The sequence below is a fragment of the Eucalyptus grandis genome, chromosome 4 (genome assembly GCF_016545825.1).
Source record: "Eucalyptus grandis isolate ANBG69807.140 chromosome 4, ASM1654582v1, whole genome shotgun sequence".
Taxonomy (NCBI): domain Eukaryota; kingdom Viridiplantae; phylum Streptophyta; class Magnoliopsida; order Myrtales; family Myrtaceae; genus Eucalyptus; species Eucalyptus grandis.
In genome coordinates, this window is record NC_052615.1 from 30,260,653 (window position 1) to 30,281,670 (window position 21,018).

At 38.2% G+C, this 21,018-nt stretch overlaps 1 protein-coding gene and 2 pseudogenes across 1 annotated transcript; 1 reads left to right on the plus strand and 2 right to left on the minus strand.

Annotated features, from left to right (window-relative positions):
• Window positions 1-343: 343 nt before the first annotated feature.
• On the minus strand, window positions 344-3,910 carry LOC120286338 (annotated as a pseudogene).
• Window positions 3,911-5,820: 1,910 nt separating this feature from the next.
• LOC120292706 lies at window positions 5,821-12,107 on the plus strand (annotated as a pseudogene).
• Window positions 12,108-18,521: 6,414 nt separating this feature from the next.
• Window positions 18,522-19,277, minus strand: LOC120293009 (monothiol glutaredoxin-S2-like). The gene has a single exon (XM_039311748.1). It carries the CDS (start codon window positions 19,118-19,120, stop codon window positions 18,848-18,850), a length of 273 nt encoding a protein of 90 aa, XP_039167682.1. The 5' UTR covers window positions 19,121-19,277; the 3' UTR covers window positions 18,522-18,847.
• Window positions 19,278-21,018: the final 1,741 nt, after the last annotated feature.

Below are 21,018 nucleotides of genomic sequence, written 5' to 3' on the forward strand. Positions count from 1 at the left end.
CAACGAGAAGATTTTGGAGCTTTCGTATGGGTAGCTTTGCCAGATTTGGATTGGTAAAAAATTCCAGGGTCAATTTGTAGATGATACTGCAAATCACCATCTTAGACAGGAGAAAATCTGCTGTCAGCGTTAACACTTCGTCTCAATCATCCATTTCATCATTTTGAGATTCATGCCACATCACTGTTCATTTATATTAAGCAGACTCGCAGGTGAAGCTGTTTAAGATCTGCAGATTTCCTCTAATCAGCATCCTCTTAATGCTTATGCACCTCCCACATAATACCCTCCTCAAACTGGGCAGAAACAATATCCATCTTTGACAGCTATTGCAACTTCCTGTACTAACGACTGCATCATATGTTTCCAAAGAAAGCGAACTCTCAGCAAAACATCTGCAACAACAATTACATCTAGTATGTTTTAATACAAGAAAGATGCACAACAACCATGCAAAAAGCATCAATTTGACATCAAAAGGTAAATCTAGCAAGAGAGACAGTCCCCATTGGCACAAAGGTCCTAGTATGATCAAATTTTAACCTGGGCATCAACATCAGAGAAAAGCAAGATAGTTTTCTACCCGCAAACACACATGAATGGTATTCTACCTTTTTGCAAACAGCATAGGACCCCGAATGACCAGAAGGAAGCACCTTCCAGGAAACTTAGGATGTAATTACAAACCTTAATTCATGCCAGAACATGTGGGTTCGATCATGTAGAAAAGGCCATAGAGAAGCAACCACATCTTCACCCAGCTGTCCATGTGGGACATTTTGTTTCTTCTCAAAGGTTGAAATAAACACTGAGGTCACTACATGAACTATAACAGAAGGATCTGGGTCCCGAGGATGGCCTCTAACTCCCTCCGAGTCCATGGTTCTATTCTCCGTAGTATCCTTTCCTTCCAACCACTACCTCTTGGCAAGCCCTGTAAAGATGAGGAAGCTATTACAAAGTGGAAAAGGGAAGATGAGGAAGTGAAGAGATGAGAAATTTACTGAATTAAAGAATAGACAATCTATGAGAAAGGGGGAAAAGCATCAAGCTTGATTTGAAAACCATAGTCTCAAACCAGAAAGGAGTAATTGGTTGAACCAGGAACTGAATTTGGATCCAGTCCGATATTCATCCCCAAACTCACTCTGGGTCAAAATCAACGGTATTAGGTTTCTAAGCAGTTCAACTCCTCAACCCAGCTCGACAGATTAATACACTATTAAAAGGTTTAGCATGGTAGTCCACCCCTTGGAAAATGTTCACCCATGCTCAAGAGTTAACTGAATGAGCTATCATTAACTTAGATTAGATGTCATACGATGGATTTCAAATTCACTTGTAGGCTATAATTCTGTACAAAACATTGATTTCATAGGGAAAAACAATGAAACCCATGCCCTTGGGCATGCAAGCCTTTGCCAATTGAGACTGTGGGCCCGTTTGATTCAACTTTTGGGGAATGCATTTGCCAAAATGCAAATACCTTTAAGTGAAGGTGATTTTCCGAAATGCAAATATTGTTTGGTAAAATTTGCATTAAAATATAACTTTGGCCAAAATACCGTTTAGTAAAATTTGCATTTGTAAATGACTTTTATTAAATTAAAAAAACAAAAAATTATATTTTCTTTTTGAAGTCCGATCCTTGGGACCGCCGGATCCGGCGGTCCGCGGCCAAATGGCCGGATCGCCGCCCTCGGGTCGCGCGACCTCGGCGACGGGCGCCCGTCGCCCGGGGTCGCACGATTAGGCGCGGCTGGGGTCGCATGACCCGGGCGTCGCCCGAGGTCCGGCGATGGTCGCCAGGGTCGGGGGACCCTTGGCCGATGGTCGTCGGCCTCCGATCGGCTTCTCTCCAAGGTGAAGATGAGCAATGGAAGTTGCATTCCGAAAATGCAACTTCCCAATGGACCTCTCCCCCTCCATTCCCCAAAGCCCTTTCAATCCCCTTGGAGATACAATTGCATCTCCCAAAGTCCCAAAAAATGAACCAAACACCATAACATTTGGCCAAATCCCTTTAGAGCCCAAATGAGCATTCCCAATGCTAAACCAAACAAATTTGTGTTTCTGTTTTTGCTTGTATTATAATACTAGATACATTGCCTATGAATTCAATGGCAAAAGTGAACAAGCAATTCAACTGGTTAAGCTATGAAATATAAACTTGACCTAACCTCTGCTAGACCGCCCGATGTTTAAAACACCAGTTACTAAAATTAATCAAGAACTAGATGTAGGACTTATGATTTGTGCAGAGAAGTGACAAAACTGATTTCTCTCTAAAGCTGAATGCAAACATTATCTCCCCAGGAATGTAAATGCAAAAGCAGTCATATGGACATAAACTATATACTTCTTAAATTAAAAAAATTAAAGACGACTAGGATATCTAACAGCAAACCTCTTGCCTAGACCAATAAAGGATTTTGAGTACAAAGAGAACAGAATGGACTGAAATCAGTGGAATGGGAAGTTCGAATACCTGAGAGTTCCTGGAAGAAGGAACAGCCTGCAAGAGTCGGTTGTATATGCTACAAAAAAGAATATGTTACATTCTCCGAAATCAGAACAACAAAATGAGTGGCTACTACAAACTATTAATATATGGGTACATATAAAGGATAAAGTTAACATGTGTAGTACACCTAGGACAGAACATACTATCCACAATATAGTATGCAACTGGATGTGAAATTGACTGAAGTGAACCAATCTAGAATTGATCACTTTTGCTGTCTCTTATGTGTACCTGGCACGCCATTGTAGTTTTCTGGCAGCTACAACATCAGCAGGAACAGAGCCTGGCCTCCCAAATGATCTTCGCCATGGATCTGGCCTGGTCTGGGTGCTGGGTAGAACCATTCAACTCATCTCTTGATATTCGGATAGTTCTATAAAACCAAAAAACTCGACTTTCAATTACATGCCAACAGCACCAACACATTTGATCAACGGCCAAGTAGAGCCACAAAAATAAAGGCAAGGAAGTACGCTTACACAGCATTCATCAAAGGCTAAATTGGAAAGCGAATTTACCTTAATATTTCCTCTCATAGTCGGGATTAATCTTATGATAGCCCCTTAAATTCAAAGGAATTCGAATTCTCCAGCATATCTAAATCCTTAACAAATTCTGATTTGAACCTTTAGATTTCAATACTTTCACGAGTTAGAATCAAACGATTAATTAGTAATTTGCACAGCCAATGCAATCATATACCACCTGAACATCTAAACCCCAGTACTTGAGGCTCATACTTCACCCTACCTCAGTAGATTTGACTTCAAAAAGAAGCCCCAAATTCCAACATCCAAATTCCCCTTCCAATATCGCCAAACACAATATCCAAACGCATTTGCAATGCACTCAAATTGAAAACCCGTCAAAGAAAGCTAATCCACCGCCCCTAGAAAAAGCATCGGAATCTGGAACGGCAGAGAAAGACCTAACCTTCGGCGAACGAGGGGGCCGAACCAGCTCGCCGGCGGGCCTCGCCGTCCCCGTCGGCCGGCGGCAACGCTCCTCGAGAAATCCCTCGCGCCGGAGGCCGGTGTGGCGAAACCAAGAGCCGAAGCCGGCGTTGCAGAGAGGGCACCTCCGCCTCAGCCTGCTCCACCTGCGGATGCAGTCCAGGCAGTAGGCGTGCAGGCAGGTGGGGAGGACGGCCGCCGCCCCGCGCCGCCCGTCCTCGATGGTCTCGAGACATATCGGGCAGGACTGGCCTCGGACCGGAGGTGGGATCGCCCGGGAGAGGAATTTCTCGCGGCGGCGATGGGAAGGACTGAAAGCCCGTCTTCGAGAAGGAGAAGAAGAAGATGGAGAAGACGTCGACTCCATGGAATCGCAGAGCACAGAGCGAGCGAGCGATGGAGAGAGAGACGGTGGAGAGGGTGATCCTTTGGTTTTGGGCCAAGACGGTGAGCCGGTGATTAGCCCACTCATGAAAAACTTAAAAAACAAAACCACCGTCTGCGGCCCAGCTCCCATGATCCATTGCGAGAAAAGAGGAGTTCAAATCCCACTTGCCGTACTTTAAGTGCGACGTCGGAATGGTACATCCTCTACTAGCGTCGCCCTAGGGTTTATCCTGTTATCCTGAGTCTGTCGGGCTGTTCGTGTTGATACGGTGCGCAGATTTCCTGGATCATAAAAAAAAAATTCAAAAACAAATACATACATATGTATATATATGTGTGTGTTGTATGTTTGAGTTGTGAAAGATATATCATAGATTATTGATCGAGCAAATATTGAGAAAGCTAGGAAGCGAACGAAAGTAGAGGGTAATGAAAATTTAGGGAAGTATTTTGTGGTTAAAGAAGGATCAAGGATGCAGGTAGATGGAAACTGAAACATGAAAATATAGTGATGTTGTTTTGCTTCCGAAAAGTGAACTAATGTATGTCAGATTGTAGGGGTGCCGAGACTGCTAAATAACATGGGTTTGCCAATGCTGATCTCGATGACTTGCACAGAAGAAATGTGAAAAAAGAGTGTGAATGGTGATATTAGAGAGGGATTGGGAGGTTAAAGATGGTAGCTTGCGTATAGATATGTTAACTAAGAATGTAGGATTCTTGAACATGATTAGCCAAAATGAGTATGCACGTCTTGAGTCCATTAACTAATGCTAATGAGCTTAGAGAGATCATTAGGATCTATGACATGAAATATGGGATTTGGGTAAGGTTTAATGAACCAAATAAGTTGATCATATTGTGTTTTGACTTTTGAGGGATGTGATTAGTTCATGTATGCTTCCAAATAGCAGAGACAATATACTTTACAAAACAAGACCTTTAACCCTGTATGTACATGTAACATGTAAGTACTGAATGACTAGCAAGCAAGTGTTATGATAAGTTGAGGTACAATCACGTGGCTAGGCCCTTCAATAAACAATCACTAGAGTTTGAAAATATCTTGAAATCATCAAGGATGATGGTCTACAGAGCTAAGGCTACAACAATAAGTATGATCACGGCAAAGGAGGAACAACTTTCGATACTTCATAAATATTGCCAAAAACTTCTCGATCAACCTAGGATCCACATGTGTACTTAAGATTGAGTAATGTCAAGACCAATTTAAACTTAGAGAAATTTACATTTGTCTAGATGCCTTGAAGAGGGTTTTTTTTTTTTTTTTTTAGGAAGAATGTAAGCATTTCATGAGATTTGTCATCATGCTACAATGATATCATTGTAGGAACTGTGGGTATAAATAGCAACAATTAGATGTATCCTCTTGTATGGTTAGTTGCTGTACAAGAACTACGAAAGATATGACACTAGTTTATTAGTATGATTGCAAAATGTCTAGGATTTGCAAAACTATAAACAAGCAAAATTGATACATATGTCGCAATTTACGCATAAGTTACTTAATATATCTAGTTGGATTCACTTTCACTTAATAATTTAAATTAATAAATTATGAGTCAATTATGATAAATTAACTGTTTCATACAATATAAATTTTCCGATATAAAACTCCTCTAATACAACTGTATCTTAATAGTAGTGTCGTTTTTAGATGTGATACACATACCCATTAAAAATGTACCGACTATAATCCAAACAATCAACACGACATCGAAGGAGTCGAAATTACTAACGAGATCCCCGGGTGTAATTCGACTTTCACTCAAATCTAAATCTCGACTCTTAGACTCAGAATTCTAGACGCTAAAATAGAGCATGATATTCATACATTCGAGATGGGAGTCCTGGCCGCAACCCACGGCTGAACAGACAACTCTCTTAAGATAAAAATTATGCTTTAATAACCTTAGTCGAGCCAATATTCATCCAATCAACTCACATCGAGAAGAAAACGTACCATTTCAGGTTTTTTGAATTTTTCCCAAAAATCGAGCGGGCTCGAACCTAAACCGGTTTCAGCGGGCAGCCTCGCTGCTCCTCCTCCCTCGTCGCCGGCGGCGAGCGCGCACGATTCCAGAGACAACGATCGAATCCGAATCACCATCATCGACGCCGCCGACCGGAGACCATGGACGTCCCCAAGGATCAAATCTCCACCCTCCTCGACCATGGCCTCTCCGCCTCCGCTCAAATCCTCGTACAATCTCTCTCTCTCTCTGTGTCTCTCTCTATCACTGTATGCTTGCTGCCTAACGCCCCCACCTGGGTTTGTCCTCGATCAGGGCTCCTTTCTGGTCTCTTCGTCCTCCGTCAATGCCGAAACCAACCCCCACGTCAAAGCCGAGAACCTGGTGCGGCTCGACCCTAGATTCGCCTCTCTTCCTTAGTTGTTTTGGGGGGTTCTTGTTCTTTTTCCTTATAGGGTTTGTTCTGCTGCAGGTGCTGCTCGGCGATGCGTTGGTTCGCGACAGAGAGTACCGCCGAGCCATCGTGAGTGCTCTCCTTCATTGGGTTGGAACTTAGTGGGTCTATGTGATTTTGGGTTGGTTTTGTGTTTATTGGAATCTGTGTCTAGTTTCTGGGTAGCCGGGTATTGCGTGCGGTAGTATCGGAGAACAATTGCTAGTGCATTCCGGTACTCCCTGTATTGAGCTCCTTCAAGTTTGTGCTGTGTACACATGTGATGGCATTGCATTGGTATTTGGTGGGTCATGGTGTTTGTATTGGCATCTGTAGTAAGTTTCACAAAAATGTTATATTTCCTATAGTTTATGGGGGGTGTTTAGCTGTTTCGGTTAACTCTCTAAAATGTGTCCTTGGCAGCATATGTACAAACAAGCCTTGCAGTACCATAGAATTATTCAAGCAAACTTCAGCAAGTACCAGAAGCTCATTGTCCACGTCGAATAGATCATCTTCTCCGAATTCTTTCAATGTATCTGCAGTTAATGAAAATGAGGTTTGATCAATTCACTATGTTGCAAACTTACTTTCCTTTAAAATAGCAATTTTATGTTGTTTCCTGGTTTATTTAGGTAGATTTCTTGTTTAAATTTTGCCTCTTGCCTTTTTTGATTTCCATGATAGGTAAAATTCAAGATTGCATCCTGCCACTCTTCATTGAATGATAATAAAGCCGCCCTTCTCGAGGTTTTTCTTCATTGCTTTCAATCCTCTCTGGTATTACTAGTTGTGGCAAATATGTTCCTTATGGTGTGTTATCATAGGAGAGCTAGCTAGGTTTTAGAAACAGTTGGCTTTTTTGTTATTCCCTTTTCTAATTGGGGCTTTTGATCTTTCTTTCTCTTTTTATCATATGATTAACTTTTGTCACTGCTATTACAGTTGGAAGGGGATTCCAAGCAAAGTGAGAACTTTGCAAATGAATTTACTCATGGAAAGCTCTATAGGAACTCACGGCACAATCGTGCTGCTGTTGCTTGTTATAGAGAGTGTTTGAGGTAGGTTTGTTCATATGCTTTTAAGTTGGAATCTGTGCTTTTAAATTGCATCTGGTGTTGTGTGTTAGCGAGTCGTTATGTGTTTCATTCTTGTGTGCATATTAAGTCATCTCTGTCCTATAAGCCATAGTCAATCATTACGAAATGAAAGTTAGATTGTTGGCCAAAGCTTGCATCGAAATTAAAAAATTAAAACCACAGCAAGACACTTAACTGGTGTACCATTGTTGAGCAAGTCCAATACCCTAAAACAAGCTTTGCTTTATAAAAGGAGTCTAACATGAGAGTGGAGCGATTCTCGCACCACATGGCCTTGAATATTAATATGGCTGGCAGGTTTTGGGAGATATGATCGGCTGGAGTGTCTCCTCAGACAACTTGGAATAAAGATATAGAAAGCAATTCTATTGCAAATTGTTGTTACTCTGTGCATATTTTCAGTCTTTTTTTCTTTTGGGTACGCAAAGCACAACTATTTCCTAAAGTAGCTAGGTAGCTTATTGCAGGATATGATGGCAATAAAGGGTTACCGTTAAATGCTTTGAGCTCTTTAAATTCGTGTTTATTCTCTTTTGATTTGTATTGCAGAAACTGCTTTTTCGTCATGGAGGCTATTATAGCTTTGGCTGAGCTGGGAACTTCTGCTAAGAATATCATCTCTTTGATTCCTCAGGTATATGATACAAAGGAAAGTTTCAGTTGTTTTTCACTTCCTTGATTGTCCAAGTTTAATGATCTTGTCTAAATTGTCATCTCCATCTGTATGAAGTCATACACAGAAAAAAAGTGAAGGGTTCTGGTTACATCCTTACTTGTCCAACTAGCTATATGTTGCTGTGATATTATTATTATGCACCATATAATCTCTATTTGGATTTCAAAACCATACGAAGTGCATTACTGTGTGAGCACATTCACAGATCTCTTTAGAAACTAAATTTGCTTTACCTCGAGGCAAACGTTATTTTAGTTGGTAAAGAAAATAAGTCAATAGGCCATTAGTGTGTCAGAAGTTAGACAGATCTCTTCAGCAATTAGTAAGCATTAGTTTAGTTGCTATGGTTTTATGTTGTTATTTGTTATGCAAACTGATTGCATTGTAATTTGTTGCTCTGAGTCTTTTCTCATTTGATGATTATTCCATTTATAATAAGTGGAGATTTTGTTTATTAAATCGTAAGCCTTTTTTTGTTTTGTTGTTGCAACTTCAGACTCCAAATAGAGGCAACAGGGGTTCATATGATCATCTCGATTCAATGCGGTGGCTGCAAGTAAGTTTGAGATAAATTAGAGGTGACTTAATGTTGTCATAAGTCAATAAAATTTGTTCCTTATAAAAAGAAGTTAATAACGAGTCAGCCAATGGGCAATTGGCTTAGTTGGTTGCGGTGGGGAAAGGGACAGATGAGGTTTGATCCTCAGTGAAAAGAAGAAAAAGAGTCATAAATAGGTTACTGTTTTTGTTCATCTTTCACTGTTCATAAGTCATCCTACTCTCCTGTATAGGTCCTCCTGTAATTTTTCATATTGCACAGATACCTTGCCATAGTTAGAAATCTGTGTGCAGTCAGTCTATAGTTACAAGCAATGCTTTTCTAATTAGAAGCAATGGGATACCATATAGTTGTGGGATTACCGAGCTTTGAGAAACATTCTTCAGATGTCTTGTCATGACAATACTGCTTGTTATTCCATAGATTTAGCAATAAATAGAGATGATAATTGATGATCCGTATTTCTTTGCAGCGTTATGTTGAGGCACAGTGTTGTATCGCTTCAAATGACTACAAAGGTAATGTAATGCCTCTACCTATGTACATTTTCTAAGAATCAACTTTTCCGTGTGCTAGAAATGGAAAGACCAATCCTGGGAAAATTTTGAGGGGGCATCACCATTCATAAATTGTCATGCCCTTCACTGCTATTTTTATGGGAGTCAAACTATGGAAAAGACTTTTGTGATCTTCACTGGTGCTTTTGCCTCGAAATTGCAAGAAACTGCAACCTCTAGCATGTTTTGTGAAAGCTCGAAAGACATTGGGAATAATGACAGTATATTCTTCACCAATTGCCATTGTCATGTTGCGGATGCAACATCCTTGATTCTTTTCATTTACTCAAGTGCCGTATACCGTAGGTCAATTTCTAAAAGAGAAGGAAGAGATTAACGTTAGAAACTAACTTTTTAATAATTTTATATTAGTGGGCTTTTGTTCATATGCACCCGAATCTTGCCTTTTCTAGTTGCATTACAATAATAATTGTGCTGCTATGATGGATGACTATGCATATATTGTTAGTTTAATTTGTTTGCGGGAGTATATTAGTAATTGAAGGCATAGTTTTAACTTTAGAGACTACTTTTTGTCCGTTGGCAGGTGGTCTGGAGCTATATGCGGAGCTTTTGCAACAATTTCCTAAGAACATACATATATTACTTGAAATGGCAAAGGTTAGATATATACTTGTTAGTGAGATTAAATATTAAACCACGTTTTCATTTAACAGTTTAAGCTTTTAGAACAACTGGTAGTGGTGATACAAAATCTCTCATGGTATCAGAGCTTGAGGTCTTAAGTTAAAATCTTTCCAGGCCCATTTGCCTCTCCAATTAAATATGTCCACACTCAGTATTAGGCAAACAAGACTAGACTAAGTGTGAGGGGGAGTGTTAGCATAATTTATTATGAAATCACACCTTCAACTAATAGCTTAAACTTTTAGAATAGTTGGTAGTGTAATCATATTTGCCTTGCATCTATTATCTATATGAAATCAAGCAACAAATTAAGCAATGATAAGCAATGTATGCATTATTTCATCTATGGATTCTCCACCCATAGACAATTTGATTTGTTTCTCAGTTTGTCGGTAGCAAATGCCTTTTATTGGTATGCTCCACCTTAACGTATCTATATGTGCATGTTTTGCAAGTTCAGACCTATCCTCCAATGCTTGCTTGAATTTGTGTTTCTTTAGTTGTACGTGACATATCCCAGGTACTTGAGAAGGAGTGCATACTGATTAATTTTTGTTTACATATGGACAAATATGTGAAGGTAGAAGCTATTATTGGAAAAAATGACGAGGCTATAATGAATTTCGAAAAGGTAAGTAAAGAGTATTTTGGGTGTCATATTGACAAAATATCATGCTTTATTTGATGGTGTGAACATAGTGTATGTATTGACAGGCTAGGTCAGTTGATCCATACATCCTAACTTACATGGATGAGTATGCAATGCTTCTCAAAATGAAATCTGATTACACAAAACTTAGCAAGCTGGTGCATGATTTATTGAATACTGACCCAACAAGGCCAGAATTTTTGTTGCTTTATCCGTGATGTCGGAAAGGAAAGATGACAAAGGAGCTTTATCTTATGCCGATAAGGTAGTTTTGTTTACCTTTGTCTTTGGTTTAGTTGTCTGCTTTTATAGTACCTCACAGTCTCTTCTTACCTTGATCAGAGCATTCAAATTGATGAGAGACACATACCTGGCTATATAATGAAGGTAGACAGTAGCTTGGTGTAGGTTTATATTGATGCTTCTGGTATAAATCTTGATCGGTCAATGTTAAATGTAATCATCAAACTTATTTCTCTTGTGCTTGCAGGAAACCTGTGTTTATCAATGGATAGGCCTGAAGCAGCTGTAGTTGCCTTCAGAGGAGCTCGAGAGTTGAGGCCTGATCTTCGTTCATATCAAGGTGTGTGGGAAACTACTTAGAATTTGTTGCAGCAAAGGTGTACATGTCTAATTCTTGACCGTCTGAGTGATTGGAAGCTTATTATCATTTCAGGTTTAGTTCGCTCTTATTTGGCATGCTCAAAAGTTAAAGAAGCCCTTTATACGGCCAGGGAAGCAATGAAAGCAATGCCTCAATCTGCAAGGGCTCTAAAATTGGTTGGAGATGTCCATGCTAGGAATCCTGGTGGTAGGGAGAAGGTATGTAAGTGTTTCCCAGATTGTTCTAGAATCTCCATTTCTTTTAACTAAGGTGAAGAAGTCTCTGAATAGTTTGGAGTGGTGATAGGCAAAAAAGTTCTACGAGTCAGCTCTTCGTCTCGAACCCGGTTACCTTGGAGCTGCATTAGCTTTGGCTGAACTGCATGTCATTGAGGACGAAATGGAGATGCCGTCTCTCTTCTTGAGAGATATCTCAAGGACTGGGCAGATGACTGTCTTCATGTTAAGTTGGCTCAAGTTTTCTCTGCAACTAATATGCTGGAGGATGCATTGACCCATTATCAGGCTGCTCTAAGGTTGTAATTTAATTGAAGGCATGCTCGTTTTAGTTCTTGAAAATTCTTGATCCAGGCTTTTCAGTGGTACTACTAGATCCTTGCAAAAAGAGGAACCAATACGGTTTGGGAAAAACAAGATAAAAGAAAGATCAAGTTCATGTCTTCATTGTTATATTCATGCTCTCTTCTCATTACAATTCAGGATCAACTTCGCAGAATGAAGCTGCCAAGAAAGGATTGGACCGCTTGGAGAAACAGATGAAGGTGCGTCTTTAGCTCCCGTGCAGTTTGGTGATGGAAAATCCTTCACTTATTCTCACTTCAGTAGACAGAGCAGACCATTCCTGTGATGTGAGGCATTGACTGGGTGTTGGTTTCTTCTAGGGAGTGGATCCAGATGCACCTGATGAAGATGAAGAAAACGAGGTTGAGGATGCAGATGCAGATGTCGAGGAGACGGAGCTGCTATAATATAAAAAGCCTGAACAATGTCATGCTTCATACATGGAAGGGCAGCTTTGTGAAGGTTAGGTCATCTGAATCTTTGATCAGGGCATTTGTGATCCTTTTGGAGCCAGAAAATGGAGATTCTTCTGCTTTTGCCTGGATAATCATGAGCAGCGTCGTGACAGATGGTACAGATTTTTTGGGTGAGTCCATGCAGTGCAAATGTTCGCAAAGGTCTGAAAAGCCCGCCTTATTCCTTCAATATGTGAATATAGTGTTGTCCATGAGCAGGTTCCAAATATAGTGCAGCACGGCTTTCTGTTCGCCTCTGAATTTGATGGACGTTCATGTGCCATGCAAAAATACTTCTGTATACCATTCTACATTTGAGCCTTCCTGGCGTGGCTGAGTCTTTTTTGCTTGTGACAACTTGACTTAAATTTTAGCTGGCGATGCCTTGGCTAACTTCATTCAAAATGATAATTTCAAAATTAGTTATTTTTATGTTATTTCCGTTAATGGCAATGATTAATTCAAAAAAATTCGATGCCGACGGCCTTGAAATGTGAAAATATGCTGATTTTTCTGTTTGGCCAAAAATGGTGTGCCGTGTATGTACTTAAAAGAAGCAATATTTGAGGTATTTGCCTAAATTTGGTAGATTGTGGAGTCCGTTTTGAAATAAGGGTAGAAGTAGAATGTTCTCTCAAAAGAGAGCTTTGAGTTTGACTTTAAATAAGAGCTTGAAATAGTAGGATTAGTTTTCACTAAGAATTTGAAATAACTTGTTCGGCAAATCTTCACTGTCGGCTCTTTCCAATTGTTAGAGCAAATGTAACTTGGGCCATAATTTGCAACAGGGTAAAATTGGGTAAAACCCTAAAAATAAAAAATCAAGAATCCTAAATTGAATTTTGATTGGAGTATGTGCATTAGGAAAGACATCAACAGAGGCTCAGCTGCCAGCGCATGCTGTCCTTCCCTTTCTTGCTTAAATCACCAGAATCGGTCCTCGACCCTGTGAAGTCATTGGAGGAAACCTTACAGAAACTTTATCAACTGCATGAGCAAACCTGGCCACGGCTGAAACAAAAAATTAGCAAGAAAATAACAATATAGGCCATTCCACATATCTTTGTAAGACGATGAAGAAAAGAACCCGACTTTAATGGGATTGAGAGTGCCAACATAAGAAAATGCAAGAGAGAGCCCACCGCAGTACGGACTACAGTGCAATAGCATGGTTAAGATTTACAGATGCCGTTGACGAAAGAAGGATGAAGCTCTGCAGAAGAAACGGCCACAGATGGAGTCCAGGTCGCACCACGCTTGTGGAAACGGCAATTTTGCAGAGAGAGGAGGAGGAGAGAGTGAAATCAAAATCGGGACTTGAAGAACGCGAGGAGGCACAGTCTATGCGGATTTACCCATTCGATTTGTGATTTCTTTAGGATTTTACCCACTTTTGCAAATATTGGAAAAATTACCCCATCTCAATTAGATGAAGCTGACCTGCAAAGATTTCGTCAGTCGGTGAATTCAGGCCTTTATTTAAAATTTTCCTCCATAATGATGGTTCAAGGATCACATGACTGTTGGCCAGGAAGAAAAATCTGGGTTGGATTAATCATGTGAACAACATATTGATAGTTTAAGGATCACATGAATTTGTGCATGGGGTACCAGGGCTTTTAACCACCCGCCTGAATCACTGACCCTGCCTCTCTAGTTTGAATTTCATGATCTCTACTCTCTAGCTAAACCTATTGCTAAACTTCTTCAGAAACTGTTTAGCGTTCATACGCTCTTTTAGCTCCTAATGAGTCGGGGCCGTACGACGAACGGGCTGCAAGCGGTCTGGTGATAAAGCGATCAGGAGAGAGGGGACGACGGGCCCGCGCATGATGCACGGGAAGAGCATTCATATCGACGGCTTGGCGAATATCGTGAAGCCAAAAGCATCTAGAGATTTTGATTGCTAGTTAATGTATTGGTAAGGCATAAATAATTCTGGGTAAGCACCTATATAGGTGGATACTAAGTGGATCACTAATGACACTTCCTACTCATCCTCTTTGGTAATTTCACAAAAGGATTGCCCAATGATCCTCCTTATAAATTAATGGAGGGTCCATGTCGAAATCCGTGCACGGCAATTTGTTTTGAGTTATGAAAGAGAGTTTCCTTATGATGAGTGATAGGCTGTGAAAAGAGCATGTCTCTTGATATAACTTTTGCTCTCTTTAGACGCCGCCGAACATATTAGGGAGAGATTATTGGTAGTCATTGAGAAACTTTAATACCACCAAAAATATTAAATTGGTAAATATGCGACCGATTTATCTAATATTAATTTTTTGATCATGAAAAACCTTAAACTGATGTGGTGGTGTGGCAAATTCACGTAGGGAGAGATTATTGGTAGTCATCGAGAAACTTTAATACCACCAAAAATCTTAAATTGGTAAATATACGACCGATTTATCCAAAATTAATTTTTTGATCATAAAAAACCTCAAACTGATATGGTGGTGTGGCAAATTCACGTAGAAATTCATAGGATTAATACAATGAAATACCCCAAATTTATGTTAAATTTGTTGTAGGTGTATTAGTTTGGGATTTTTCATAATATTTAGCCCATGGATTTTCATGGCAATATACCACGTCATCATGTGTTATGCACAACAACAAATTTAATGGTAAAATATGATAGAAGCTAACCGGGTGTAAATTTATCATGGGTGCATCGATCTAAGGTTTTTTGTAATCAAAAAATTAATTTGAGAAAAATTTGTCACATGTATACCATTTCGAGATTTTTTATGGTAAAAAAATTACTTTAGAGTAAATTTGTCACATGCGTACGTGTTTAGAGTTTTCATGATAAAAAATTAGTTTGAAGTAAATTTGTTATATGTATATCAATTTAGCATTTTTCGTGGTATTAACTAAAAAAAAAAATTATGCCAAAACAGACAACTTATACAGTCGTAGCAAGACACCAGTGTGTTGCACGACTTGTAAGACCATATATATTTTTTTAAGATTATGTTAAATGTTGGTTGTTAAGTTAATTTGCATTTATTGATAATTAAAGTCAACTATTAGATGCACTGAAACGTTGTATTGTCTTGTTGCTTTCCAAAGTTCGTCAAGTTAGCCTCTTTTCTATCAATGAGTCTAAACACCACCCAATTTTTTGATATTTTTTACAAAGTAACGATGAGCTGAAATTGAAGCAATACCAGGACATCTAATTTCTTTCGTTAGATTTTTTTTTTTTTTTGAAATCACTAGTAATTGTTTTTGTTGATTTGTTAATACTCATTTTCCATCATTTTATACGATTGATTCATTTGTAAATATGTGTTGTTGGTTTTCTATGCCGATGGGTAACTTTTTAGTTGATAGTTTAGTACAAATTTAAAAAATATAATGCACTTTATGATGAGGGTAGTTAGGCAAATTCCCTAAATGATTTTGAAGATCAACAAAATCTTTACATAGTGTTTTTATAATTTTGATGATAAATTTCCAGGTGCAATGGTTGGAGCAAATATGTTCATTAAATTCAAGACACTAGTGAATCTGGTTCTCTACATCAATATATGAATATGAAATGCGATCGACACTCTTTGAGACTTCGTATCGTGTCGGACGATTAGACATGTGTCCAACATTCTCCCACACTCTTCGATACACAGTAAACGGGTGTCAGATTTTTCGACACTTGATCAACTCTCATGACATTCTCGACACTTGAGTCCAAAATTTCGACATGTGAGTTCGAATTTCAATATGCACGAGTCAATTTTATATATTTTCAATTAATAATGGGTCAAAATGTAGTAAAAATAATAAACGGAAAAGAAAGAAAAATCTAGTATTCTCTTCTCTTCTAATTCTCACTTTTTGTGACACACAATTTACTTCTCAAGTTTATCTTTTTATCTTTTTTTTTTTTCGACACGTGAGTCTAAAATGTGGATTGCTTTTTTTTTTTCTTTCAAGTTTTATGAATTATTGGAATTGAGTTAAATTTGTCAAATTGAAATAATGAATGATATTAACAAATAATGGATTAATATTTTTAGTGTAAATTCATTTAAGGCTCTTTTACTATTTATTTATTTATGTACTCAAATTAATTTTATTAAAATAATCATAAAATGATAATTTATCATGTATATATAAACTACATATTTAATATACAACGTGTCCAAATTCTATATTTATTTATTTATTTTTATAAATGATGTATCGGCGTGTTGTGTTGTGTGGTGTCATGTTGTGTCGTGTCGCGTCATATATCGTGTGTTGGTGTCGGTCTTACTTAGAATATGATTATATCTTCTTAATCGAGGCAAATGTGTAATTTGCAAGATTATTGAGACAATCAAATGTTAGGAGAACTTTCCATATTTCCATATGATGTGAAGTGCAATGGCTAGTAAATTGGCCTAGATTTCTTTCTATACTTATTGATTATTTATGAGGGATAATATCCACGCAATCTTTCCCTATTGAAAAATAATTCTTGCAACAATCAATTGGAGATGAGACGCACTTTGCAAACGAAGAACTCAACTTATGGACACCTAATCTCTCTTGATGGGCAGCAAAATCAAGGAGACTTAGATTCTTGGCATCCTAGGAGCAATCAAATTTTCTTGATTCATTCAAGTCCATTGGGTTGATTGCAAGAATAATTCTCAGAGTTTATGTCCAAGGGTTGGCTAGGAGAACAAGGAGTATTAAAGGAGAAGGAAAAAAGAAGAAGAAGAATCGAAATCCTAAAATTCCAAAGTTCGAGAAAGCTTCGTTTTTACACTCATCTTTGTGAGCTTAACTTGTAATCTTTTAGAGGTTGCTGTAGTAGTGTGAGATTAGAATATTCGATCACACTTACTCGAGTTGAGAATACTTGGTTGTTGTAACCTTTGAGTGGTTCATTAGTGGAATCTAACCAAGGCTATTGGAGGAGAGAATGGTCGTAGGCTTATAATAAACTGAACCAGTATAATTGTTCTGTGCATTTTTCTATTCGTTAAATTCTGATTTATTTCTTGTGATAGATTATTGCACATTGATAAGATTTGATCATGCACAACTTGTCATTAGCGTTGTCCTATGGCAATATTAAATTCGATTATCTTTCAATTTCCACATATCCACCTATTCACCCCTCTAAGTAATAGTTGTAGCCCTAACAATGGCCACCGCTTATCATGCATTTAATTGAATATTAATTTATGAAGTACGGAAAATTGGATAATATTAAAATTACATTTTTTTATTTATTTTTATCTATCACACTATGTAATGATTGTTTTTATACATGCTAAAACTTATTTTTGTTGATTTTCTAATATTCATTTAATTTTTTGTCAAATATGTACATCAAGTAGAGATTATTTATCTAAATATGTATAGGAATAAGAGATTTGCTAGTATTAGAAATTTTCCATAGCAACCATAAAAGGCAAATTACTAGGTAAAGCTCGCACGTGAGCATGCCAAGTTGCTCACCCTCTCACAAGCTTTAACCACTTATAAAAGTAAATTAGACGCTAAGATCGATATATGAAATTAATTTATGAAGTGTAGTGCATTGTAATAAATAGTTAGATAAGTGGGTCATATTAAGGTACATATTAGATCCTCACCATGTCCCTTTGAAATTGATCTGGTAAATCGGATATAGCATGCCCACAATCATTTAGGTTTAAGATTTACGTTCTCCATCATGTGCATATCGATTACTTGATAAACCTAGATACCTTGAATGAAATAAAAGCGAGAGGTCCTTCTTGAGGAATAAAAATGAAATAATGAGTTGAACACTGACATTTTAACATGAAACAAGTTCTGCGGTGTAGCGATTTGTATAACACTTGTTTGACTAGTAGATTCCAACCTTGTTACGTTATTAATTTGGGATATAAAATTAAGGCACGTCAGAGCGAATATCTATTTATGATTATCCAGTTACTCTCGCCTTATATTACTTATTTATTGTTTGAATTGCTTGAACCTTTATGCCTGTCTGAAAAATTATGGAAAATCTTACACTTCTACAACCATAAATCCTACATCCTCTTAATTGCGACGTTTAGAATGGCGTCATTTGTCTACGTTTTATATCACCGCATTAAAAAATCGCGATTTCAAATTTAGGTTTACATCAATCAATTGCCACACTTCCATAATTAGTTGACGAATTCTTACTCATGTACTTAAAAGTTGTTAAGCCCCTTCAAAGGATCAATAATAGTTCACCTTTCGAAGAAGAAGAAGAAGAAGAAGAAGAAGCCTGTGATACCTATTACTTAGTCTATCTACATCCATCGTCATTTAATTGGATAATTGTAATTAGAAAAGTTGACTGACTATCTAAATCAATGGAGATGGACGTGAGTTGTGAAACAAAGGTTATGCAAACTGTTTACTTAAAGTCAATTCTTTCCGAATACATAAAAAAAAGTAGATATATAGCAGAACTGCGTCACTTTTATTGCTCAGATCAGACACAGGAGTCACCACAAAATGATACAAACCCCGTACAAGTTAGGATTTTGTCTAATATTAACTATGATAAGCTCTCTTCATAGTGTGACCACACGTTCGACTAATATACCTATATTTCCAAACTCATGTGTACCAAAAACACACATTTGTTCTTTACCAAAAAAAAAAACACACATTTGTTTATTTATTCTTCTTTCTTATTTGGCCGGATGAGACTGTCGATGAAATCTTTAAACCCATAACGCTCCGGCGCGTTTGAGCATAGGGATCAAGGACCTACTGAGATGGGGCTCATCACCTCATTGGCTCCACGGACAAGCTGGCCGCCGATGAACACAGCGGGGACTGCCGGGTTGCACCCGCGTCTCACAAGGGCTTGCTCGATCTCCTTGCCTCTCGGAATCTCATCTAGCTCGTGGACTGTAGGGTTTGCCCCAAAGTCGCAAAGAAGCGTCTTGATGGTGTGGCACATGCAACATGAGCTCTTGCTAAAGATCACTACCGGCTTCTCCGAGATCATCTTGGCCACCAGATCTTCCATTGAGAAAAAAGACTCGAGATGTCGGAAACTACCAGAATGTCGACAAAAGTAAATTCCAGAGAGTGGTAATTAGCTAGAAGAGAGAGCAAAGTGATCTCCTGAAGTTTGGAATGTGATATAAGGGTTTCTTGTGTTGTGTGGATTACTTGAGGCTTCATGAGGGACGTGCTTATATAGATGTTTCAAGGAGGGTTCTGGACTTGCGTGTGTGTGTGTGTGTGTGTGTGTGTGTGTGTGAGAGAGAGAGAGAGAGAGAGAGAATTTTCCTTTAAGATATTTGGCTATTTTCACAAGGATTCTCAGGGAACTCTTGATCTTTGCAACGTGGACAAGGACTTTTGAACTTGCACTGGAGAACAGAAGCTGCATACGAATGAATAAGATTCCTTCCATACGTAACAGAGGCAACATGTCCTTTGTACGGCTTCACGTTATATCTACTACATCCTTTATTTTCTTATTTTCGTAACATCTTATATCGTATGAGCATCCTCCATTTTACGGGCAATTTTATTTTTAGGCCAAGTATTTCTTCCCTCCTTTAGCAATTAAACCCATCTCCTCATTTTCTTCTCAATACTAGCTACGGTTTATAATTTGGAAAGATTACTAATCAATTCGTGGATACCAAAATGTACTTTATCCATCATTTAAGTTCCTTTTTTTTGCCCCCATTTGGCTCATTGTTGAAACAAGTTCTTTTCAACCACGGGAATTTTCTGCGTGTATATATCTTGGAGGCATCTGCTGAGTTGGAGAATGAAACTAGGGTTTATCCACTTGGGGACCACCCCCCTCTCTCTCTAAGATTCTCATTCTGTGTTCGATAAAGAGAATTGAGAAAGACCTGGTGATCATGCGCAAGGTATACATAAGATGAAAAGAAGAACAATGTGGTAAAAACAAGTACTCCTTTAGGAGAAGAACACCAACCAGATCAAATCAGACTCTACCCTATATCTTTTTCCCAAGCCTTTATGTCCTAATAAAGAACAAGATTCTACCTACAGCGTTAGTGACTTTGGAAAGTCGAAATGTGTGACTTTGCCTTAACTAAAGAGGTATAACTCATCATGTGATTGTTAACTGCCTTGGATTTGAACTCGCATAAGATCATGGTCAAACTTTGGGAACCATGTTGGCTTTACTAGTCTATCTAACCACTTTTTGAAGTCAAGGAACAGTTTAAATTAAGGTTGATGCAAAGCTTTTACAAGGCCTATTTCTAGGCCAAAAGAGCATGAACAACTAATCACGCCTCTATCTTTCAGCTTAATATGTTAGGGTCATTTGGCCCAACGCTCATTTGAATGTGGTGTGAATCTACTTGTAGCTAGAAAGACTTGTATACGATTATTCATTTCTCATTCAGCCAACTCTTCTTTTGTCATCTCTTCTACATATGATTTTTCAAGCAGACAATGCTAAAAGGTTATATAGTTTTCAACAAGAGCCAAGAGATCTGAGGTTTAATTCCTCATGCTTTATCATTATTCATCTTCGGATTTTTTCTTTATCTGTCATAAGTATTGACTATTTTCGACTCATATGTACTTAAGTTATTCACTATCATACCTCACAACTATCTAGTTCTTTGGGTTTAAAGCCTTCACCATCCCATGAATCTTTACGTGAGACGTTTTTACAAATATAAAATATATAATATTTCTCTAATAAATTCAACTTCTGGAGAAATTGATTACGTACTCAAATTTTTATTATGTCCTTATATATTATTGAACTTCACTTAGGAGTCATCATACACTCATGCTACCAAGTCCAGTTGAAAATTAATTCAACGAACTTAGACCTAGTCAAAGGGTATCACAAAACTTTTCTTGGATAAACAGTGCCTGATCATCTCAAAATAGACTAATTAGATGTTGATACTATGTCCT

Coding starts and splice junctions, on each gene's coding strand:
- LOC120293009 (XM_039311748.1), bottom strand. CDS start 19,120: ATGGAAGATCTGGTGGCCAAGATGATCTCGGAGAAGCCGGTAGTGATC.